The sequence below is a fragment of the Melopsittacus undulatus genome, chromosome 7 (assembly GCF_012275295.1).
Source record: "Melopsittacus undulatus isolate bMelUnd1 chromosome 7, bMelUnd1.mat.Z, whole genome shotgun sequence".
NCBI lineage: Eukaryota > Metazoa > Chordata > Aves > Psittaciformes > Psittaculidae > Melopsittacus > Melopsittacus undulatus.
This window is the reverse complement of record NC_047533.1, coordinates 18,102,772-18,127,762: the sequence shown is the minus strand read 5'-3', so window position 1 is coordinate 18,127,762 and position 24,991 is coordinate 18,102,772. Positions and strand designations below refer to the sequence as shown.

At 35.3% G+C, this 24,991-nt stretch overlaps 1 protein-coding gene across 3 annotated transcripts in view; it reads left to right on the top strand.

Moving 5' to 3' along the window:
• The window catches only part of ADGRA3 (adhesion G protein-coupled receptor A3), a 55,899-nt gene that overhangs the window by 22,589 nt on the left and 8,319 nt on the right, over positions 1 to 24,991 (top strand). Inside the window, exons 3-14 of one of the 3 annotated variants that reach the window (XM_034064655.1) lie at positions 912 to 983; positions 2,303 to 2,374; positions 3,218 to 3,289; positions 4,866 to 5,026; positions 5,843 to 6,056; positions 6,936 to 7,100; positions 12,227 to 12,428; positions 16,055 to 16,204; positions 18,996 to 19,157; positions 19,539 to 19,664; positions 20,742 to 20,955; positions 21,112 to 21,320. In XM_034064655.1, the coding sequence (XP_033920546.1) occupies positions 912 to 983; positions 2,303 to 2,374; positions 3,218 to 3,289; positions 4,866 to 5,026; positions 5,843 to 6,056; positions 6,936 to 7,100; positions 12,227 to 12,428; positions 16,055 to 16,204; positions 18,996 to 19,157; positions 19,539 to 19,664; positions 20,742 to 20,955; positions 21,112 to 21,320 (1,819 nt within the window). Of the gene's footprint in view, positions 1 to 911; positions 984 to 2,302; positions 2,375 to 3,217; positions 3,290 to 4,865; positions 5,027 to 5,842; positions 6,057 to 6,935; positions 7,101 to 12,226; positions 12,429 to 16,054; positions 16,205 to 18,995; positions 19,158 to 19,460; positions 19,665 to 20,741; positions 20,956 to 21,111; positions 21,321 to 24,991 lie in introns of all 3 variants that reach the window. The other 2 variants (XM_005148550.3, XM_034064656.1) reach the window with 2 other exon arrangements.

Here is a 24,991-nt window from a genome sequence, read left to right as displayed (position 1 = left end):
TTTGGTAGTAATAAGTGCCTGTGAAGTTTCAGATAGTATAGTAAAAATCTTGGCTTCATAAGGAGGTCGAAATAATTTTAACATTTGTGCAGTGATAAAAGTTTGTTCAAAACTATAGAAGCTGACACATACTTTCTGTGACCTTTCAAATTAAGCTGTATCTACAAAATACTTTGAATTAAGAGTTAAAACTCCTATATCACTTGCACAATTAATTAAGCAGTTTAATGACATAGTTACCTGAGATTTCTCCTCACAATGTCATAGTCTGGAAACTTAAGATTTAAAAATCTGTCCTCTGAGTTTTTCACCAGCTTTACTTGGGATTTGCAGCCAGGGCTTTGCTTTAGTGCCAACAATCAGTGGTAACTTTCGATGCTGTGTCTTTGGTGTGCTTTTAGGATTTTGTTTTGCTTCTTTTGGTAGGTGTTGGGCACTGCTAAAGTATTTGAAAACGGGTAGGCTGAAGAAGACAACTGTGCTAAACAGTATGGTACTGTGTGATGAGCAAATGTTACACCCTGAGCAGCTGTAACCTACTGGGACACTGTGGCAAAGTATCTTTAGCTCTATAACCTTTCATGTGATAGGAACTGGTAGAATATTTAATGAAATACACATGCTATTTATATTCCTCTTTCTAATTAAAATACACATTCTCAATTTTTTGAAAAATACTGTTAGAAAAAGTAGAATGTGTTGCATGGGTTCTGGTTTTGTGTGGTTTGTTGGGTTTTTTTATTTTCTATTTTTTGTTCTGGGGGGTTGGGATTTTTTAGGGGGTTTTTGGTTTGGGCTTTTTTTTTTTTTTCAAACAAGACTTTCAAACAAGTTAAATGTATCTTCATGCCTGTGTATCTGTTTTAAAGGGTAGTTTGTGGTAAACGTAATGTCGTGATTTTTCTCCACAGAGACCTCAAGAACAACCTTATTAGTACGATAGATCCAGGAGCTTTTCTGGGGCTTTCATCTCTGAAAAGACTGTAAGTAGTATATATATATATATAGCTAGTCAGTCTAAACAAAACAGCCCCTGAGGAGTACGTCTTAGGTTCTGGGAATGTAGATAGCTAAGCTATTAAATATTAAAAGTTGAATATGTATTTGGTGTCTATATACATACATATATTTATGTATGAAACAAAGTGCTTTCAGTATTATGACTGAAGAACATTCACTGCTTATGGCTTGGCAGTCTCATTTTTCTTATGGACTGTCTTTTGTTTTATTCCTCTGTTTTTGTTTTTGTGACTTGAAACATCACTGGGTGAACATTCATTCAGAGCTTTGGTGCCATCTAGTCTTGTTTTGTTAAATGTTAAACTCCTTATGATTACTTTTCCCCCCAGAAGGTCATGGTGGAACACATTGTCCCTTGCTATTGATACTGCATTGAATTACAGCACTGTTAATGCTTCTTTATTGAAGGTTGTGCCAACATTCCCCTTAACACATTTTTTATGTTTAAGGTTTTATACCTTCATTGTAAAAATTCTGTCCCAGGTGAAACATGAAAAAAAAGATATTGGCACGATGGCCTCCCCTCATCTAGTCTGCCCCTTTCACTCTTCAGATTTTCAAAATATCTGGACAGTTTTTAAGTCTTACTGATTTTCCTGCTTTACCCCTCTGCTTCCTCTAGTCAGCATACAGCTTTCCATCTTAAGTTTTTGTAGTATATATGTTCATTTGTCACTGATTAGATTATTTGCCTCACTTAAAAGGAAATCTTACTGGTAATCGCACTTTTGGAAACCTGAAAAGTAAAGGTGAAGGACCAATTCTGGACCGTTACTGCTTGCAAGCTTAATTTTTATTCCTTTAAAATGTTTTTGGCAATTTGATTTAAGACCTACATTGTAAAATATGTAATATTTAAACATTTATGTAAGTGTAAATATAGAAGTGGTCCTACTTATGTACAACAAATGTACCATTATAGGAGTCTCTGGCATGTTAAATTAAGTGATGTAGCACATGTAATGAATATACTGTACAAATATGAAAATTTATTTCTAGTGATGTAAGCCAAACCTGTTCTAAGGGGTTTTACTGGTCAGACAAGGCTCATTTAACCGTGTATAGGCAAACCAGTACTGCTGCAGAAATGGAATAAGAACTCTATGTGCCTGTGTACACCCATACAGAAGTACCATTTGGGTTTTGCTGAAAAAGTTTAGATGAAAGGCCAGCTCAATCTGTTAAGTATTTCAATGAAAATTCATGATTCTGTTTGCACACTATGTCATTGGAAAGAAAAAGTTTTTTCCTTATTTTTTTTTTTGCCTTTTCCTATTTACAGAGACTTAACTAATAACAGAATAGGCTGCCTGAATGCAGACATATTTAGAGGACTTGTAAATCTAATTAGATTGTAAGTATGTTTTGATGCATATAACTTCTTTAGTCTTATATACATTAACAGTCTTTGTTTCAATGGGAGTAGTTTGTTTTAAGCATGTGCTTGAAGGCCAAGCAGTGTGATTATGAGGGTGTGTGATAGGGGCAACCCAAACCATGCTACTCAGTGCTTTGTGTGCTTTGCAGGTGTTTCCCAGTTTCTTAGAAGGTGTAGCAGGGTAAGGGCTAGCAGACTGTACAAAGTATTTTCCTTACAAAAATATTTCAGGGTTATAGAATCTTTTTAAATCCATGCCTTATACCATGGCATCAGTGTTATTGTGTTTTGCTGGCTCTCTTGCATGGTTTGTAGCTCTTCATTTACATTAAGGAGATAACATGTAAGATTACAGAATGTTTCTTTGCCCTGGTTATTAGTGTCTTAGGCAATGTTCTCACTGATAACAGAGAAAGTGAGATGTATAATATTTTTAAAAAACATTCTGCTAGCTCGAACATGCCTTTTAATAGCATGTTAATGGCAGGATAAGTTCACTGTGAACAACAAAGTTAATTTTAAACTTCTTGAAATGTATGCTCAACATGTGTTAGTTGTTGCTTTAAATACTTTATTTTTATTTGTTTTCAATCCTTGTTCCAAATCTTAAAGTTCTTCAGCTGAAAAAGTACTGGGGAACATATAATTTGGGGATTTTGGTAGGCTATCAGACCTTGTTATTGTTCTTATGGTCTTGTAACAGTATTGTAATAGTATCTTGTGAGTTTTAAAGTAATGTTATCTTGAAGAGGGTTTTTTTTAATTTCATATGTCAGCTGCTTGAGCATGAGTTCGAATCATGATGCTTTCGCTTAATAGGAATCTTTCTGGAAATCTGTTTTCTACGCTTACGCAGGGAACGTTTGATCATCTTGTTTCACTAAAGTCTCTGTAAGTACTTACATGTACTGCATCTAATCTTTATTTACATCATCATTTGTGTTCTTAACAGAAACCATTTCACATAATTGCTTGTACTGCATTTCTGCATTTTTACTTTTAAGCCTCTTAACTGTTTTTTTATCTGAATAAGCACATAGGAAATGTATGTACAGATATTTGTGTGTTTATATAACTTCCCTCAAAAGTTGCTCAATATTTGGTAACTTAATTCTGGGAGAACAAAGCTGTAACTGCATCTGAGCTTCCAAAAGCTTTATTCTGTATGTCATTTATTACTTTATATATATATATGTATATATAAAATAAATACAGTGTTCCACACCTTCTTTTGACAAAGGAAACAAATACTTTTAAAAAAGCTCTAATCCTTTAAAACAGTATAATTTTGTTGCATATGATGGTGTGTACATCTCAACCTCATGTTACTTTTCTCTCATTTAATTTCATGAGAGTTGTAGTCTTCTGTAAAGAAGACAGTAAATGAAAAAAGTTACCAGTGCTGATGATTAGCTTGCATTTTTCCGTGATACTCATGACATTTGGCTCACGGTACTGGGACTTTGTCAAGAGCTCTGACTTTTGGCTTTGACACTGAGTTTCTTGTTTATAAAGGCAAATATTTCTTTCCCTCCTTCAGCTTCTTTTAATTGTTCACAAGTTGCTATTCCTGGTATTTTATTTGTGTACAGAAAAGTTGCTGTCCAAGAACATCACAGGTCTGACAAGAGCCTGGGTATAACTTGCTATTAAAAATGTGTGTCTGGAGGAATTCCTGTGAACAAAGACCAAATGGAGTTTCACAGGAATGTTGATATAGTTTATGAAGCGTTCTGTCTGTGATGTTGTGTTATCCTCTAGATATTTGCAAAAAGAAAGAGAAATTATGTTTTCACTAGAAATAAAAAAGAGTATAGACAAAGCCATATGGCTTGATACATTTTTAACTGTTTCTAAACAGAGAAAATATTTATACTCTCTTTTTTTTTTTTACTTCAGCTGACTGTATCAGACACCTGTGGGGATATTTAGTGTTTTTTTAGTAGAAAGTATTAAATTGTACAGAGAAGACTTTAAGAATCAGTGAAAAAGACATATGATTTTTGTATAAAGCAGAATAAAACTATCATTAAAATCATGTGACTAGTGGTTCTGAAAAGAGAATTATGTGAAAGACTATATTTTTGTTGATTTTATTGTTAAAGCGCTTGATTGCTAAAATGAAGTAATGAAATGTGTTCTTATGTTGATGCATATTCAAGCAATTCCTTCTCAGTGCTCAGTTAAATACTTGAATTTACTCCATGAAAGAAATTACTAGAAAACCTTTCATGCACAGATGTTGCTCATGTTTATGGAGAAGATTCCTTTTCTTGGGGAGAGTGTGTACTTTTGTTCTTAGACCCCAGCTTGCAGAATTGTATATATATGTCGTGGTAGGCTATTCTGGGGTCGGACTGCTGGACTCTTGAGTGTGTGACATAGGTATTGCATATCTGTTGACCTTAAGCTTTCAGACCTTTGAGTGTTGCATTTTGTCACTGTGAGCACTTATTTTGTGTTGCAGAGAATTTCAGACTGATTATCTTCTTTGTGATTGCAATATACTGTGGATGCATCAGTGGTTAAAGGAAAGAAATATAACTGTACGTGAAACTAAATGTGCATATCCCAAATCACTACAGTCACAGATGGTGACTGGTGTTAAGCAGGAACTTCTAACCTGCGGTAAGCACTCCAGACAATGGATACTTGTTTTCTAACATATTCCATATTCTGTTAATATCAGTGAACAAACTTTGTTTCCCTGAAATCCAGCACTTACATGGTAGTGGTAATAGTGTTTCTTTTTCAAAGGCTGAATCTTTAGTGGTGATTCAGTGGTGTTTGCTTTGGAAATAAATTGGTCATTGTGGACGTTAGTTTGTAGAACCTAAGGATGAGTAGCACTCTGTGGAAATAAATTCCTTTTTCCTGGTAATCCATGTTTTTCAGGGTTTTTTACCCAAAATTCACAAGAGTCAGAAATTGAAAATTTTGCTCCAAAGCCTAGCTATCCAACTTAAGATGTGTAAATTATTCTAAGCCTGAATTTCTGAAGTTTAAAGGACTTGCTTTTATGACTTAGTTTTCTACATGATAATTCTGTTGTTGATTAGCCTTTTTGTTTTGGTGAAACAATGACCAACTTGCTGAACTTCTTTAGAGATACTCTGTCAAAATAATAAAGCATGTATTTGTGACTTTGAAATCTTAATAGTGAGAAATAGCAAAGAAATAAAATGCACACATATATTTTTCATTCAAGTTTATATGCTTCATTCTTTTGGACGTAGGGGTAACAAAAGATTTTTTGAAGTGTGTTACATAAAAGGGATATATGTTTTGAAGAAGAATATGATGAGAATGTGTTTTTCAGTATCCAATGTGTAAAAGGTAGCTTTTATATAAATCTTGAACTCAGTGTATTTTTCTCCTCTTTTGAAAATTATGTATATGACAGATTCTTGGTCTTAATTGTTCATTTTATTTCTTGAATTCTAGAACCGCCACTTGAATTACCATCTTTCTATATGACTCCATCTCACCGTCAGGTTGTGTTTGAAGGAGATAGCCTACCCTTCCAGTGTATGGCTTCATATATTGATCAAGACATGCAAGTCTTGTGGTATCAGGATGGAAAAATAGTGGAAACTGATGAGTCCCAGGGTATTTTTGTCGAAAAAAACATGATTCATAACTGCTCACTGATTGCAAGGTGAATCCATAAAGAGAAAATGTATTTCACACTCATTTTCTGCTCTTTCCATAGTGACTCTTTCCATAACCAGTAAGGCCCCCTTATATCTTTGCTGGGTGAACATATGTAGACAGAAGTGTCCAATTAAGGAAGTGGTCTTATAACTTCACATATCTCTTAAATTTCCTAGATTTGGTCACCTTTGCTAACTACCAAGTTTGAGGAGGGTGGTCTAGCAATTTGATTAGTCAAACCCACCTGCTTACAACAGGATTAGCTAGAGCAAGTTACCCAGGAAACTGTTGCAGGAGAATATTGCACTTCTGAAAATAAGGTATTTAAGTGAACTGCTCATGGATTTTTCCTGTTCATTTTGAACACACCACAGCTGGTATTATTGAAGATCTCCAGCAGAGATCTGTGAGTATAATTTATTTTGCCTGCAGCAGATTTTTTACTCATTCAGCATTTACAAAGTGTTATATATCCTGTAGTTGTATTAGTAAGTTAGGACTTTTTTCTCACAAATTATGCATTTGAGAAGTTATTTTAGTTTGGTCTTTCTGGAGCAACTAGAAAAATTTTGTGTTGGAGAGCAATGATAATAACACTTGGGGAATTTGGACTTCTTTGTGAAGTCAAGGAAGTTTTTTGCATGGCTGTGCTTTTCCTTTTCTACCTTCGCAAAAATGAAAGCTGGAAGTATAATAAATAATTCTCTATGAATTATAGTACATGGTTTCATAGATAGCTCTGGTTTTGTAAGATGGCTCACAGTTGTATGTAATTGGTTATTTCTTCCATTGTCTTTCTGTACTTTATTCATCTTTTGGTAAAAGTTTATATAAATTTTATTGCAAGACTTTTGGGGTTTATTTGTTTATTTTCTCTTCCCAGTGCACTGACAATCTCAAACATTCAGGCTGGCTCCACAGGAAACTGGGGTTGCCATGTACAAACCAGACGTGGGAATAACACAAGGACAGTAGACATTGTGGTGTTAGAAAGCTCTGCACAGTACTGCCCTCCAGAGAGGGTTGTGAACAATAAAGGGGATTTCAGGTTTGTAACCTCCATTTTATTTTTTTTTTTTAACTAAGGTATTAGTATTATGCTTTAAAGGCACCTATGTGGATATCCTAAATGATGTGTAATAGATTATTAATTGTACTAAATGAAGAAGTGCCCACAACTATACCATAGAATGTTAGACTTTGAGCTTGTTAGTTCACATCTTTGGAAGAGATGGAAAGTAAGTGATGATATTTGAAATATATAAATGAAATTATTGGAATAGAGTTAAACTTTTTAGATGACCTGTAAGCTAGAGTTGGACTGCGTACTGACTGGGGCTTTCCATCAAATTATCATTCTGTTTTTAAAACCCTCCTGCTCCTGTATGAAAAATCACTACATAAGAAATAAGTTCTCTATATATATAATTTTTAGAAATTATGTATGTGTGTATATGTATATACACACACACATAAATATACACAAGATATTCTCCACACGTACACCTTATGAGTATTAGAATAAATAAGATGAATGGTGCTTCTTTTAATGATTGTTGAGACTGTAGTGGTAGCTCTGATGTTCCATTGTTTATCTTTTGTTCTTACCTCTTCACCTGTTTTCCCTTTTCTGATCTTTCTGCTGCTGGTCACTCTAACAACACGTTACTCCTGGAGGTGCCAGCTGTAACAGATAGCTTCTGTATAGATTCTCTATCTGTAAGGTAATTCCCTTTATAACTACTCTATGTTGTACCTCCCCGCAATAGCTCCTACTGAGAATTAGTGTATGTCATAGCATAAGTTTTCACTACAGTCTGTAGGATTTCTTAATGTTGTAATAACTGCTTTTACACACTTACGTATTTTAATTTTCCTTATGCTGCTTGACTATGTTGATCTTCTGCTTGATCTTCTGTTTACAGTTACAAACTTTTCTTCCTTTCCCTGTGTACATTAGAGTTGCATTATAAGTTGCCTTATTTCTATACAGCTAATCTAAGAACATAAATCTTTTATCTCAAGAAATTAAAAGTAAGTTAAAGCATGTTGCTGGTACATAGTTTTTGGGGTAAGACAAGCTTTCAAGTGCAGAAGGCCTTCTCCAGTTGTAGCAAGAATTCAGGTAAAGTTTTGAGCAAGAGCATTTGTTTTGAGTTCATCTTTTTTATGTTTATCAGCTGGACAATTTGAGAAGGATAACCGTGTATGTGGAACTGTTAGTAAGGGAAGTAGTGTTAAGATAACCTGCTGCACAGAGGCAATTTGGAGCTACCGAAGAACTTCCCTTTCACATTGTAAGGAATTATTTGTATAAAAAACTTCGTGCATATTCTCTTTTTACACTTTGGTGGTTTCAATTGCAGGGATGAGCATTATCTTAGAAAATGAGAACTTCCTGTGTAAGATAAAAGGTGAAGAAAGTCAAACAGATGCATGCTGTATTCATCAAAGAACACAACTATTTAAATCACTTATGCTTTTTTTTATGATACGAGTGTGAATCGTTCTTCTTTGATTTGCCATTAGAGGTGAAAACAGATGGTAAAGGCTTATTTCAAAGTGTTTTCCATTAAATTAACCTATGCTGTTCAGTGACTGTTCAGTGTAATAGTATTTACCCCCTCTGGAATTCAGTAGAAAGAAATAAGATTTCAGGAAATGTTCAGTGTATCCAAAAGTTCACTGTGTCTGGGTTTACTGTAAAAGACTTCCATTTGTAGTTTAGGTAGTGTAATAATAAAGAGTAATTTTTCACCTTTGAGACCATATGGAAATAAGGCTTTGACTAGTGAGAAAATGGTTCTGAGCAGATGGCTGTAAATGATCCTAGGTGAATTTGATTTTATAGCTTTTTAGTTGGAACTGGTTAGTCATTTTAGCTTGGAATCTGTTTCAAAACTGACATCTAGATTTTTATCCCTTCAGAGATGGGATAGCAAAGTGTGGCAAAGGTGGATGTTTCTTCAATGTGTTTGGCAGTAATAGTAGTTTACGAAGATTAGGCAAAAACTGTCTTCATCATGGAACCAATTTAAAAAAAAGTATTCTTTTAAGTCTTACTCAGATAATATCCCTGATATTACAATCCATTATTAAATTGAAAATACAGCTTACACGTTAAAATTTAACCTAATGCTTCTGTTTCAGTAAATCCTCCGTCCAACTGTTGTGTTTAGAATAATTTTGTGCTGGTAGGTGATAGAAAACTTTCTTAAATATGAGACTTATCCTTTTGAAAACTATTACTCAACTGGATGTAATTAATCCTAAAACTGTAATTGTCATGCTGAATTTAGAGAATTACTAAAGTATAATAAGAAAAAAACATTAGACTACGTGTAAGCTAATGAAATGATGACATATAAACTCATTGTGACTGAACGTATTGTTGATTTAAATAAATTAATGTTTTCAAAACAGAATGAATATGCATGAAGAAAAGGATTCTTTTATAATCTCATGGTCTGACTTTATTTTTTTTTCTTCCCTGAAATGAAATTACAGTACTTAAATGTAAATGAACCATCTTTTTCTGCACAGCTGTCTACTCTCATGTACATGTGATAAATTTTGAGCACCAATTATAAATGGCAGTAAAATAAGAGTTAATACAGTCCAAATTTGCACTCCTCCTAGCAGTTATGTAAACTGTGAAAGATATTCTGGCTTAAGCTCATAAGAAATTAAGAATGCAGCCAAACTGATGAAGCCTTTGTTTGAATAATGAGAATTTCACGTCATTAGTCACCTTTTTGAGCCCTGCTGGAGGGATGTCCTCTCTGACTTCATGGAAAGTGGAGAGTTCCTCATCAGCTCATCTCATACAAGTATTGGGAGTATGTCTGGGAATGACTCAGTTTAACATTCACTTAGCAAAAATATAAAGAATAAGGGAAGTGCGAATGTAGCTGCAGCTGGAATCAGTCCTTCTGTCTCATTCACCACTGGGCTGCAAAGAAACTTGTAACTCCATAAGGTGTATTGTGAATGGGAGAGGAAAGACGGTAAGGGACACTTCCCCACAAAGCTATTTTCTTGGTGACATTGTGTATGTTGTTTTTGTGATGTGAAATCATAGCAAAAAGGTTGGAGTTTTAAATTTTCCACCTTTCAGTCTGGTTTAGTGGGAAGCTTTCTAAAACATAAGACAAATAATATGAGTTTTATTAGTTAAATCTTTCTGTAGATATCTTTTATAAATGTAGTACAGACTGTGACTGGCATTGCTAATACTCTTTTGAGAAGATTGTGGTAAAAGATAAAATGCTGTGTAGAGAGATAAATGAAAAGTAAATGCAGTAGGAATAAAAGGACAGTAACAGAAGGGGAAGAGGTGGATTAAAAAAATAGAAAAAATGGTAGGAAGAGCAGGGAGAGGAGACAAATAATATTGTGATAATCTGATAACCTTTGAAGTAGTGTTCAACACTGAAACTCTCCCTTTTTCCATTTGATGGCTACCAGAGTTCCAGAAGATATATATATAGAAATTATACTAATTTAAAAATACAGTAATTAAAGCTCTCCTGCAAACCATGTTTCTTCTTTAAGTTCTGGTGTTCCACTCTGGTCTTTAGTTTTCTAATATTTTAGCACTAGGTGTGACTAGTGAGTGCCGTTTTTCTGTGAAAATATTTGTCTTGGAGGCTGTGTCATATAAAATCTGTCAGTACCCCAGAGTTTAAACTATTCTAAGGCCATGTGGCCATGTGGAAAATGGAGCTTGCTCAGTTTCTGTTTTGGCAATATTACTTGGATTTTAATTTTCTGAGATGGAACATTCTTCTAGGCAGTTACTGCATCCTTCTGGAAACACAGATATTTGTTTCTCTTTTTTTTTCTTTCAAATACAGATACATTCTGAGCATATCTTAACTTACGTGATAATAGTGACTAAATGGCCACTTACTGAAATGCAGTCCAGATACAAAAAGCAAACTAAATCACTGTCTAATCCAATGGAATTTTTTGTTTGACCATTTCAATTTTTGGAGACATCTGCTTTGTGCAAAGCCCTTTGAAAGACTTAAAGTTGAGAAAAAGTATGTTAGCTCTTAAGACTGTTCAAGGAACTTGACTTAATTAGGGTACAGAAAGTCTGATACAATTAAATGTAGCTCTGTTCTGCTGTCAGTTTTAGTTAAACCTTGTATGTTGGGTTGTTGTAGTTGAGATGCTTAGCTTTCTGCAATTTAGGTATGTATGCTTATTGCTTTTAAACTTTAAGTGTTACTCTACTGAATGATAAAATACTGCTTATCCATATGCTAACAAGGGAGAGTGCCAGAAGCAGGGGCAGGCAGACTGGCTGGCATTCCTTGTCCCTGTCCTTCTCTGTTCTCAGCACCGAAGCTTGATTCAAGCATGGTTGCCTTCTATTCCTAAGATTCCTTTAAATCATTTCTGATCTAATGAATGATCAGTGCACTAAAGCTGTATTGCAACTTAATTTTATGTATTTATTCTTTAATTCATTTTTATCTCTGCATATATTTATACTGATAAAATATGCAGCAAAATTACAGAGGAGAAAGTTGAGAGACTTAGAAGTTTTCTTAAAAAGTGCTTAGTTCCACATGCCTCCCGTGAAAAGAATTCTCTTCTGCTCTTAACTTTATGACCACTTTCTTTTCCCATTGATTATTATTTGGTATCATGTTAGGTTACAAAATTGATCAAAGTCATAGTACTACTGCTACTCTTAAATACTGTAAATGTAGTCTGCTGTTCATATCTGCAGTTTAGTTTTGATATGAATGCTGTTTGAAAGTTATATTGATCCACGTGAAGAGGACAAGTAGAAAGCTTGCAGGGCTTTACTATGTGTTTAACTGGTTTTATAGTGTTAATACGGATTTTTTCATGAAGTAGGCAAGGTTTCTTATAAAAAGGTGAACTATTTTTAGTAATCCTATAAGCACCTTCTCTCCACCTGCAACCTCATAAAAGAATGAAAAAAAGCATGCTAGCATTAGAACTCATTTTGTTAATAGTATACAAATATGAACAGCTTGAAAATACTGAATGTGAGCCAAGGTGGCCCTTTAAATACTTTAGAGATGCTTAGTTTTGAGTGTCTCATTATTATCTTTATTTCACATTGTGGTGCTTAATCCTTTTATTTACTTGTCATGTAAATTTGTCTAATTTTTTTTTTTTTTGCCTCCCCAGGTGGCCTAGAACATTGGCAGGCATCACAGCATACCTGCTGTGCACACGGTATTCTGCTGGCAGTGGGATATATCCTGGCAACTCACAAGATGAGAGAAGAGCCTGGCGCAGATGTGACAGGGGAGGGTACTGGGCCGAAGAGGACTACTCCAGGTGCCAGTATGCAAATGATGTGACTCGAGTTCTTTATATGTTCAATCAGGTAATTTTTGCATTTCTAGAAAATCTAATTCTTTAATGAAAATAAAAACTCTGAAGTCTGTTTCTCTGATTTTTTTTTAAACTGGTAATGCTGGTGGTGTAGGTAAATTATGATGAATACATGGCTCTGAATACAACTTTGTAGGGTTATGTTAAGAGCTTGGTTTAATATCTGTTTTGAGTGCCCCTAGATTGAAAGTGCAAAGAAAATTTTACTCTTTGGTGTACTTGTGTAAAGCATGGGAGAATGGTACTTGTCATGATTGGTTTTCTCAACTGTGTGCCCTGTCCTGACCATATGCTGCAAAGAAATAAGGCAGACTGAAGTTGTAAGGTAGAGCAGCTATTTCCATTATAATAACAGAGAATAGTCAAACTCTGCCTCTGTTGTTGCAAAACTCTAATAGACTCAGTGTGGGCAATGAGAGTTAACTAGTGAAAGTAGTATTAACTAGGTACTGTAATCTGGTAGTACTTACCAGGATGCAAGAGGGTATTCTTGATTTTAAATGTAGGTATGAAACAAAGTTTCTTGTCTCCAAATTCCTTTCGAGGCTCATGTCTAGTTAACTCATACTTTCACAAATGCTTTTCTACAGTGATGTATCCAGCCTTGTATGTATAGGTGCTGTATTGTATAATAATCCACGAAGTTTTGAGCCTCTGCTTTAAGCTTGATGATTTCCACTGCACACTGTCAGATCACTAGCATCAGTGCAACTGGTAAAACTGCAGAGATGTGAGAATGTTTTTTGGTATAGTGTGTCTTTTATATTTTTTGGGGTTTTGTTGTGTTTTGGGTTTTTTGTTTGTTTATTGAATTTGGTTTGTTTGGTTTTTACTAATACAGCCATGCCACTTGATTTGATGTTGGTAGCACTGCCCATATTTAACATAAGTTCTGGTGCTCATCTGATCTCAGGATAGGATTACTGAGTGTGATCAGGGTGTGAGTTCACATACTTTCAGAGAAAACTTCACACTATCAGAAGTGCCATATGTCCTGTCTGAGACAATCTGGATCTGAACCGATATTTGTGCTTGTATTTCTCTGATTTATACATGTAGTGAGGTCTTGATATCTAGTGGCTTGGGCTATATCTAGTTTGAGGCAAAAGCATTATACTGCATATTGTGTAGATAGGTTGTTGCTGACTTGCTTCCTCTGTATTGTTACTTACTAATGCAGGCATAGCTTTTTATCTTCATGCTCTGATTCCCTGAAGACCAATGAGCAGTGGTGTAAGGAAGATCGAAAGTATGGGAGAGAGGGGGAAAGGGAAAGGACTAACTGTTTTGGTCCAAGACAAACTTAGGGATTGACATAACTGTTCTCTGCTGCTTTATATTCCAGGCACTAGATGGGCATGCTGTGGCTTGGTCGCAAGAAAGATACTTCAGGGCTGAAATGGAGGGTGGTAGTGCAAAATGATTGATTAGCAGGTGGGAGATAATGCTGGGCGATAATGCTGGGCATCCCTTTGCAGGAGACTGCAAGAGTTGAGTGTTTGCTTATTGAGAACTTCGCTGCTGCTGGTTTGCTTTTTCCTCACCTGGCAATTTTATCGGCAGGCCATATAACTGCTCCTGGCTGTGTCCTGTAGAGTCACAACTGCTCAAGAGCCTGGATTACTTCAGTCTGGCTTAACTGCTTTTGTCTAGCCAGCATTTATCAGGTTGTGAAAGAATGTTGCCAACTTAAAAAGTTTAAAATGTGAGGGTCAGATCAGTATCTTCGGAAAGAGCTGAAGTATAATTTCTATGTGTGAAGTAGTCATTAAAAATACATGCACACAGTGGTTTTACACTGAAATATAGGTTTATTTTTGTATTTTCAAGGAATAAGTGGCATGCTTCTATTTTAGTTGTTTTTACTCATTAGACCCTTCATTTTTACATGTAATATGCCCAGAATTTTTAACCGTATTCTGCAGAGAAATTTATTGTCTCTTTGAGACTAATAATAAAAATAGTAGCATTATAAGCACCTTTAACACCTTTGAGCACAAAGGTAGTTGAACTGTTCTGAAAATTAGAACTCTGCCAAGTAATTTAAATGAAATAGAGATCTAAGTTTAAAGTAGAGTGAAACCTTTGTAGTAGTTATGTAAGAACACTTACATTTCACTGTTCTTGTTTGTGTATCTGTCATGGTTTAAACCCAGTCAGCCACACAGTTTCTAGTCCTGTCCCATCCCCCCTGCTGCAGGAGGGATGGGGAGGAGAATTGAAAGAATATAACTCCCATGGGTTGAGATAAGAACAGTCCAGTAACTAAAGTATAACACAAACCACTACTGCTATCACCAATAATAATAATAAGGGAAATAACAAGGGGAGAGGATATGATACCACCTGCCGAAACGGGCCCTTCCGGGTAACTCCCAGTTACCTCCTGGGCATGACGTGCTGTGGTATGGAATACCTCTTTGGCTAGTTTGGGTCCAGTGTCCTGTCTTTGCTTCCTCCCAGCTTCCCCTCCTCCCTGCGGAGCATGAGACTCACAAAGTCCTAAGGCAAGTCTAAACACTTGAGCAGTAACTAAAAACATTGGTGTTACCAGCTCTGTTCCCAGGCCAAAAGTCAAAAACACAGCAGTGCACCAGCTACTGAGAAGGAAAAAAAAATGACGGCTACTGTTGAACCCAGGACAGTATCATACAGATAAAGTTTTAGGTGAAAGGAAATGTTAAAAAAAAAAGTTCAAAGAAATTATACAGAATATCTGAATATGAAAGTTTACTTTGTTCAAAGTGTGTGTTATGACTTTGAACTTTATTTACTCTTTATATGCATGACTTTTAGTGCTTTGGGGGAAAAAAATCTGTTAATTGCATTCAAATCTACATACAAGTGCTAAGACTAGCAGGAACAAATACATAGTTGTGCTTATGTGGTACATTACAAATTTGGTAGGACAGACGAGATGTCTGTACACCAGAAAACGGAGGGATGGAACTACTCTGTTTTGGATTATCATGGATAAGCAGCATCTGAACATGAGCTGATAACATTCACGCAGTTTTCAACTGTCCTATGTGAAATATCCCATTTTTGGTCCCTGCTGGCTCAGTCATGTTGATGTTGTACACTATTTAGTGAACAATTTTCCAGCATGGTGCTTGTTTCAGGAATGAAATAATGAGCTTTGTCATAAAGAGGATCTATCTTGTTTGGGTTGTGTTTGTATGTGTGTATCCCAAATGCTTTCTGTAATTACAGAATCAAGAGTGAATGCTCCAGCAGTGGTGTGCTTGAATGTCTTTTGGTTTTTGTTGCTATAAAATGTATTTTAGGAGCTTTGTGTTCTCTTGCCTAGGCTTGCGTAAAAAGGAAAATAAGCACTTTACAGTAATGGTTTCCCCCTTTCCTTTTCTTGGTGCAACACCTTTCTCCCTACTAGGGCAACAGGACAAAACCCAGTTTTTGGGTGCTGGTACAAGTGCTGGTTCCTTGGTTTGTAGGAAGTATTTTTGCCAACAGATGAAGTGGTAGTCCCTGGCTAAAGCACTGTGATCCCGGTGGGAATTGCCGTCCTCTTCAGGGAAAATGCTTATTAATTACTGAATTGTTGCCTCTATCTTGCACTTTTCACTTCTACAAAATGATTGTTTGTTCTCTATGTAGATGCCGCTCAACCTTACTAATGCAGTGGCAACAGCAAGACAGCTCTTGGCTTACACTGTTGAAGCAGCAAATTTTTCTGATAAGATGGATGTTATTTTTGTGGCTGAAATGATAGAGAAATTTGGAAGATTTGCTGAAAAATATAAAGAGGTAACTGGATAATTTGCCATCACTTTAAGGATAATCAAAGTGTTTGTCCTAAAGTATTCTGAGCAGTGAAACCTTCTCAACATTAAATGCAGGCACTGAGTTAGTGGATTATCAGATTCTATTCCATGTTTTTGTTTGTTTAGTAGGTCCCTGAAGTTGCTGACCCATGGTCACAGACTTCGCACTCGTACTGAGATGATCCAGCATTCACTGGACCTGTAATGTGAGTAACACCTCTGGTCAGCACTGGAGCAGGGAGATAGGTACAGTAAGTCTGTTTTTATTTAATATGGAGTGGGTCACACAGGTTTTCATTGATGTGTTCTTATCTAATAAAAATACAAGTAATGAAAGCCTCAGAGATCCTCTCAATAATGAATAAAACAAGACTTATGTTCTCCCCTCCCACCACGGTAGGCTGTCTTTATTCAGTATTGAGCTGTATCTCTAAGGTTTTCAGTATTCCTCTATCTTGCAGGATATAAGACATTAAAATAAAATCTTAGAGAATGCTCATTGTTGGGGAGAAAAATGCAAGTGGTTGTACCACTTGTGGGTAGGAACTCTGTTTCACTGCTGAACAGAGGTTGTATTGATCTCACTGTACAGTGCATGTTGGGAACTTGGAGACCACAATACCTCAATTTTAAATTTGTGCAAAAAAAAAACCAAAAGAACTCAAAACAAAATAACTAAAGAAAAAAAAAAGAAAACAAAAAAACAAACCAAAACCAAACCACCCCACAACCAACCAACCGAAAAAAAAAAAACAACCCGTACAAAACCCAACCAAATTTTTCCTGTCTGTCCCCAGCAAACCATAAATGCTGAATCCAGATTCTTTGCAGAACTCCTTGGAGAATTGTCAAGCCAAAACTTCCTTTTTACAGTCATAGCTTGGATGTTTTGGTGTATTTTGGAATTATACAAGCAGTTAATTAAATGGCTGGTTTTGTACCCAGTTGAAAATAGAAACATGTTTTAGATTGCTACATGATTTGTTACATTACAGGGATATTCTTGGCTCTGATTTGTTGGCTGTAGAGTGACATGGTCTGGCATTACATTGCCATGTCTGAAGGTATATAGGTGATAGGAAAAAATTCTTAGGTAGTTAAAGTTGGTCTTAATTGGTTTGATTTGAAGTCAGCCTTTGCTTTGCTGGTATATTCAGGGAATGTGAATACCATTTCATGTAATTTTTTAGGATCTATAATAAGACATAGTTATTAGGGTATTGCTCTGCAAACTTTTTCTTGTTATTGTATTCACATACCATGCTACTGTTCTTTAGTTTGTGTTACAGTGGATATACTTTTAAGAGAAATACTATAATTTATAGAAAGCTTAATTTAATAGCTTTTGCATGTCAGAAGCAGCAAACTGAAGACAAATGTTCAGGAAGTTCTTGACAGATAGTCTTAAGTTAGAATAGAGTTGGCAAAAAGCTTGTCTGTACCTTGATAAGCCAGGGAAGAAATTAAAAGATTTTTTTTTTAACAGTATGAAAAAACTTGAGTCCTGTGACTTCAGGATCTTAATACTGATACTTTATTGTAAACCCACCATTTGTTGATGTGTAAAACATGTTACCACTTTTTAGGTCATTATATCATAATAAACATCTTCAATTAATTGAAATTTTATTTGTTCTTGAGAATTTAAAGGGCTACAACCTGCAAATGTTCTTTGAGGCTCCGTTAGCTGTTGAGAATGTTTACTGACTGTAGTTTCTGTCCTTACAAGAGGCAGTTCCTAAAACAGGAAATATTTTTATATTTATTTCTTGCCTTTATCTTTAAAGATGTAAAAATCACAACAACTGACTGTATTCTGTCCTTATAAGTAATACTCTAAAAAGAAACTGATCTGGATGGCAATGGAGTTGTCTTCCATGCCCCACCCTGTTTCTCTTTAAGCAGAAAATCACAGTCCCTGAATTTAGTCACTGTGAATTGCATTTCAGTCAATTCAATTAGAAAATACGTGCACCTTCCCTTTTGGTCCAGTATTTGCCACTGTTTCTTAAATGTCATGAAAATCCAGTGAAGGCCAGTGTTGTCAATGCAGGTGCTTGTTAATTTTGGTGGAGTTGTGGCCTAAATAAATTTCCTTTATAGTTTGTCTGTCATACAGAAGACAGGGTAGGACTTGTGAGCATAAACGTACAGCAACAAAATTGGTGGCTTGAAAGCAGCTCTGGTGTCAACAGGTATTTGTTGTCTCATGTACAACCTGTGACCTAAAACAGGTCATGCAAAAATGAAGGCAAGTAAGGAAGCAGTAAAAGAAAAGGCAGACATACCAAAAAGAGGAAAAAGCAGGATTGCATCCTCATCTTTGCCTATATTACTCTTTTCTTATCTTCCCCTGTACATGCAAACTGCTTTACTGTTGACTTATAGTTTATTTTTTATTTTAATTTAATTTTATTTTAATAAATATAACTCCTAAAGTAGATTATAAGTAGTCCTTTTAAGTAATTATTACAGTAGAATATGGAGCATTACACTCTGCTTTTAATGAAATACCTTTATTTCTTGCATTTTTGTTTTCTAAGTATTATATAAACAGAAAAATTATATTGGCATCAAATTTTTCTTGAAAGAAGGTAAATGCTTGAGTCAACAGAATTTCAATATCTCAATGTGACAAGCAGGTGATTGAAATAGGAACAACCAATTTCCTTTTGTTTTTTGTGCTGATGAGTCACTTTGAATTTTCTGATAATGATCCTACCTGATGAATACTTTCGGAGATATAAAATAGTTTTATTTTGCTTCTCTGCTAGCTCGGTGACGTGATGGTGGACATAGCAAGTAACATTATGTTAGCTGATGAGCGTGTACTGTGGATGGCACAAAGGGAAGCCAAGGCTTGCACTAGAATTGTACAGTGTCTACAGAAAATTGCTATGTATCGACTTGCAAATGGAGCTCAAGTTTATTCTACTGTAAGTATAAATTTATTTATTTAGAAGACATTTTGCTGCCTCTTGAGTTTCAATAGCTTTTTATTTTTCTTAATAGATGTTGGCATTATCTGAAATGCCTACTATTTCTGTAGAGAGAAGAGAAATACTCCAAACAGATTTATCTCTGCCAGATAAAGTTTTCTGGGTGATTTTTGTTTTGTTTGGAGGGGGGGGGTTATTTCGTTAAGGCAGCGAATCCCTTTTAAGATTATTATTATTATTCCTGTGATATGTAAAATTATTTAATGTTTGATTTTATTAATTTTTTTTTTGTCGTCACAGTATTCTCCAAATATTGCTCTTGAGGCTTACATAATAAAGGCTGCTGGTTTCACTGGGATGACATGCACTGTGTTTCAGAAAGTGGCTACATCAGACCGTACAGGACTCAATGATTATGGGAGAAGAGATCCAGATGGAAATCTGGATAAACAATTAAGCTTTAAGTGCAACGTTTCAAATACACTGTCAAGTCTGGCTTTAAAGGTAGTATACTCATTGTTTCCCTACTGACTCTGGAAAAATATCTTAAGTATGAGTCATTTGGAAAGCAAGCTTATATTATTTATTTCTAATGTTAAAGTAGCATTTTACATAATCCAGAATGACTATGACAAGAGATAATTAAAGTGACAAAGGATAATAAGGCTTGATTATAGAATATTTTTTAATGGACAGGATTTCTAATGAGCAGGTGTGGCTTCCTTTATTAAAACTTACTAAGTTGAGAGATACTTTCAGACCATTTCATTAAGTACGGAAATTGAAGTGCTCCCTAGGTCATAATAATATTTGGCTTTATTTTGCTGTGTTTTCACCTTCATTACATATTAAATGAAATATTACCAGTCTCCTTTAGTATTTGAAGTATTCTGCTCAGAGTGATGCTGTAATTAAGTATGAAGTAGAAAATTAAACTAAAAAGTTAATTTTACTTGAATGTGTGTGAGCATATACACACACACATGCATATGTATTTGTGGCTGGGTATAGAATAGAAACACTTCCTCATATTCTGTAAAGGTAATCTTTCAGTTACACTCCCTAACATGCTGGCTTGCTTTTATCACTTAATTTGCTTGAATTTCACTGTCGGGTGTATATTTGAAATTACATTTATGTAATTCTATGAAATTACATGCATGCTTCTCTACCCAAGTATAATTTATATACAGATTGTCAAAACCTGTTTGTATACAGCATTTAATTTCAAATGGTATTAATGCACAGTTACAGCATTTCTCTTTGCTTGTCTTGGTAGCTGCTTTTAGTTGCCAGTAGTCTGATTGGGAAAACTGGTAATACTTTGCTGATGTTACAGAGAGTAAAGTTGAAGTTAATAAGTAAGGTAACTGCAGATTTAATTTAATTTCTTTTTCTTTCTTAAAAACTGTTAAGAGTTCAGTAACCTGATTCAATAATTTTATTGTGGATTACTTGGAAGCATTGTCAGATAGGTTTGTCACAACACATAGCCTGCTAAATGCAGTTGGAGGAGTTGTTAATTTAATCTCTACAAAGAATTTCACTTTCTCTTAAAACATAAAATCTGTTTATTTTTAGAACACAGTTGTAGAGGCCTCTATCCAGTTGCCAGCTTCCCTCTTCGCCCAGAAGCAAAAAAGAGAAATCAGACCAGCAGATGAATCTGTCTGCAAGCTTCAGCTTATTGCATTTCGCAATGGAAAGCTTTTTCCAGCAACAGGAAATTCCACAAATCTGGCTGACGATGGGAAACGCCGTACGGTTGTAACACCAGTTATTCTTACCAAGATAGGTTTGTCTTTTATTATTACTGTTTTATAATTTTTAAAAAGTAGGAAACATTTTTGACCTCTTTGTTTCAGCTACTGTAGATCTTATAAAAGGGTTTTAGGATCTCATGTGCTATGTGTTGAGAAATTTACATGCAAATGCATTTCTTTCGTAACAGATGGTTTAAACCTAGCCAGTCACCACGTTCCTATAAATGTGACACTGCGGCGCATTGCACATGGAGCAGATGCTGTTGCAGCTCAGTGGGACTTTGATCTACTTAACGGACAAGGGGGATGGAAATCTGATGGTTGTCGCATTCTTCTGTCCGATGAAAACATTACCACCATTCAGTGCTACTCCCTCAGCAACTATGCTGTTTTAATGGTATGACAGTTAGAATTACGTGTCTCTTTCTGGAACTTAAAAATATTCAAAATACAGTTCTGGTTTTGTTTTTTCCTTGAATGAAAGGAAATGAGCTTTCCAGTGTTTCATTTCACAAAACTGGGCATAAGAAATGTTCAGGTTTTGCTTGCATTGATACAAATGTTGATGTAAGATGAGGTTTAAATAGAAATCTGTTAAAATACACTTAATTGCTGAATATACTAGGCACAAAAGAATTTTCAAATGAAAAGTACTGTGTTTTAGGAAGCCATTTTAATGAGCTACTTAATCAAATAGGCTTCTGTGAACTTAAGTCTAATAAAGACAGTTTAAAAATAAAGTTGAAAAAGTTTAATCTAATACAGAGAAGATAGGATTTTCTAAGTTGTTAGCTTTGTTTGTTGACAGATGTTTTCCAAAGTGTTTCTTTTTTCTGTGATCTATAAGCAGAGATAACTATTTCACTGCAAATTAGCTTTTCATTCACTAGTGTAGAAGTCTGTTACCAGAAGATGTCAATTGAAAAAGGAGAGAATCTATGTTGGTAAAATGGTTAACCAGTTCTAAAATGTAGCAATAGTTAAAGAAGAAGGGGACAAGACACCTTCTTTTCGTGCGTGTCCGTTATGAAGCAGGATTAATTCTCTCTCTGTTCCCAGAGCTCTTAATTTCAGAATTTGGCCTGGGAAGCTTCCCTTTTTACAGGTGGTATCTGCTATCCTGCTCGTCAATCATCACCACAGATGCTAAATGATAAAATATGATACCTAAAAATGGTGGGCTAGTAGGAAGCTGACTGAAATAGTAAGAGGTTTAGGAAATATTGTGAAGTGTTAATTTGGTATGAGGTATGTTGTAGTTAATATGCTCTCTGTGGAATTAAATACATATTGTCATGTAATCGTGTGTGGAAGAAAGAGGATTCCTTTATGAAAATCAGTGCATTAGAAGCTACTTTTTTGTTTTGTAACCCAAATTTTCAAATATATTCCTCTTAAGAGAATTAAATATTAGAATACAAAAAAGCTAAGCAGAAATAAATTTTTACATGACAGGCTTTAAAAAAGAACGCAGCAACTTTACCTTTGAAGGTACTGTTTTAAATTACTTCAAGCTGTTATAATCCTATAGTTACTGTCTTTGATATTTTTAAATATATAATCCTTTTCTGAAACATAACAGCATTCTTTAAAATTCAGAATTAAACTTCATTTGTATGTGTAGTATGCATTAAAGAGATTATGCTTTAAGTTGGTCACATTTCTGTCCTCTAGAGGAAATAAAATGAAAAGCATATATAGTCTGTTGCTGTAAATGAGTACTTGTAAATTAATAGATGGTAAGATTATATCAGTATCTTATTATGAGTTATATAAAGAACTATTGACAATCAGAAATCAAAAAAAGAGAAGTAGCAGCTTTCTTCCTTTTCTGTGGGTGGCTCTCATTCTATGCTTGCTAAAAACTAGTATTCCTTAAATATTTATCTGATTTCCAAAATAATTAGGCTCTAGGAGCTGGAGTAGAGGGGGTAGGTGAAGTAGAACATTGTAATATTTGTCTTGCACACAGTTAATACACTGCAAAAGCTCTAGATGTCTTAAGTGGCTGCTGAAAAAGGTTTTCATGCCTATCCATATAGTAATTAAAAAAGACGTAATAACTTAGTTCATTTATAAAATCTTACAGTGTTATGAAAGTCTGGGTTTTGGCCCCAGGCTTATAAGAGATTCTTTTGGGTTCTGTTTTAGACATTTGGCTTTTAATTCAACAGTTGTCATTAATGTCAGATACATGAACAGTAGTGTCAGGAGAGAGCTGAATGCAATGCATCCTGGCTGGTTGGTGAATGAGTTAACCAGAGTTATGTCACTCTTTTTTTGATCTACTTTAGTGTGTATATGTATAGAAGAAAGCAGGCTGTAATGTACTGACCTGTCTTCAGACATTTCAGAACATAGGTCTCATCTCAGGAGGAAACTTGTAACGGAGTGCCTAGTTTTCTAATCTAGTGATTTGGGAAGATACAGTTGTAAAATTTTGTTTTAATTTGGAAATTATTTTAGCCACTGTTTAATAGTAGAGGAGGCAACCAGGAGGATCAGCTGAAGTTTCATTATTACAGGCCTGTAACAGAGGAAAAAAAACAGCGCAGGCAGTCGAGAAGAGAGCTCTGCTAGTTGGCTGTAAATGCCCCAGTGTTGTTCTTAATGCCATCTCTACTGTTATTTTACTGTCATTTTTTTTTTTTTACTGAAACATTATGTAGGGTCAGTTTAGCTTAGAAATAGCATTATTAGCTCCCTCACTCCTTTTCGTAGGTCAGATTAAAAATTAGTGCAATCAGTAAGAATTCCACTGATTTAGTGGGTATTGAGTCAAGGCCTGTGCTAGCTAGGCTAGGCATACTGAGTTTTCTCAGATGTTTCAGAAGATTATTGTAAGTCTTGTGATTTTGTAGATCTTGTTCTCAACATTCACACCAATACATCTTGTTATTTGTCACTAATCTGGAAGCAGCAGTCAAAATATTATAAAGGCCTACAAGGATACTGGAGAAGGACTGTAGCAATAGGACAAGTTTAAGTTTAAACTTAAACAGGGGAAGTTCAACTTAGATATAAGGAAGAAGTTCATTACTGTGAGGGTGGTGGGGCACTGGAACAGGTTCCCCGAAGAAGTGATAAGTGCTCCATCTCTGGCAGTGTTCAAGGCCAGAGGTTGGACAGAGCACTGGTCTGACATAGGTGACATGGTTTAGTGTGAGGGATCCCTGCCCATGGAAAGGGGGTTGGAACTAGATGATCTTTAGGTCTTTTCAAACCCAAACCATTCCATGATTCTGTAAGTTGCTGTTCTTCAGTACTCACTGACTGTGTGATAATGTATTTGCTCATGCTTGTAACAGCAGTGAGTTCCTAGGGAGCTCTGGCTGGATATCCACCAACCTATGAGTAGTGTTGAAATCATATGACACTGACTGCCTGAGGCATAATATCTCATGATCTTTCCCGAAAATTTTTTTCCAGGTGCCAAAGAAAACCAAGTATATAAAACCCAAACTGACAATCTGATTAAATTAGTTTGAAATGAGGTTGGTGAGTTAGTTAGGAATAACAAATTTATATTCTGATGAAAGAATAATTGAAGGAGTGGTGAAGAGACTGCTGACTCCAATTACAGGCTTCGTTTCAAGAGCTCTTCTTCTGTCCATGAAATTAGATTACCCATCTTAAACTATAACAACAGATTTTACATCACTGTGCTTTTTCTCAAAACAGACTGAGGCTTCTTCCTAATTTTGTACTTTATGATTGGTAAATTTGTTCTCCTTTCCACCAGCACGCTTTTAAACTTTGCCAGCTCTAGAGGGTTTAGAGTGACTTACTCAATTATAGGTGAGAGAAGTTTCTGTATCCTGTCTGTTCTGAAAAAATATTTTTCATAAACCAGATTTGCCTAAGATTGGAGTTAGGTGTCATAGCAGCCTTCCAGTATCTGAAGGGGGTCTACCAATGATGTTGGAGAGGACCTCTTCATTAGGGACTGTTGGTATAGGACAAGGAGGTAATGGGTTCAAACTTAAACAGGGAAAGTTCAGGTTAGATATAAAGAAGAAATTCTTTACTGTGAGGGTGGTGAGGCACTGAAATGGGTTGCCCAAATAA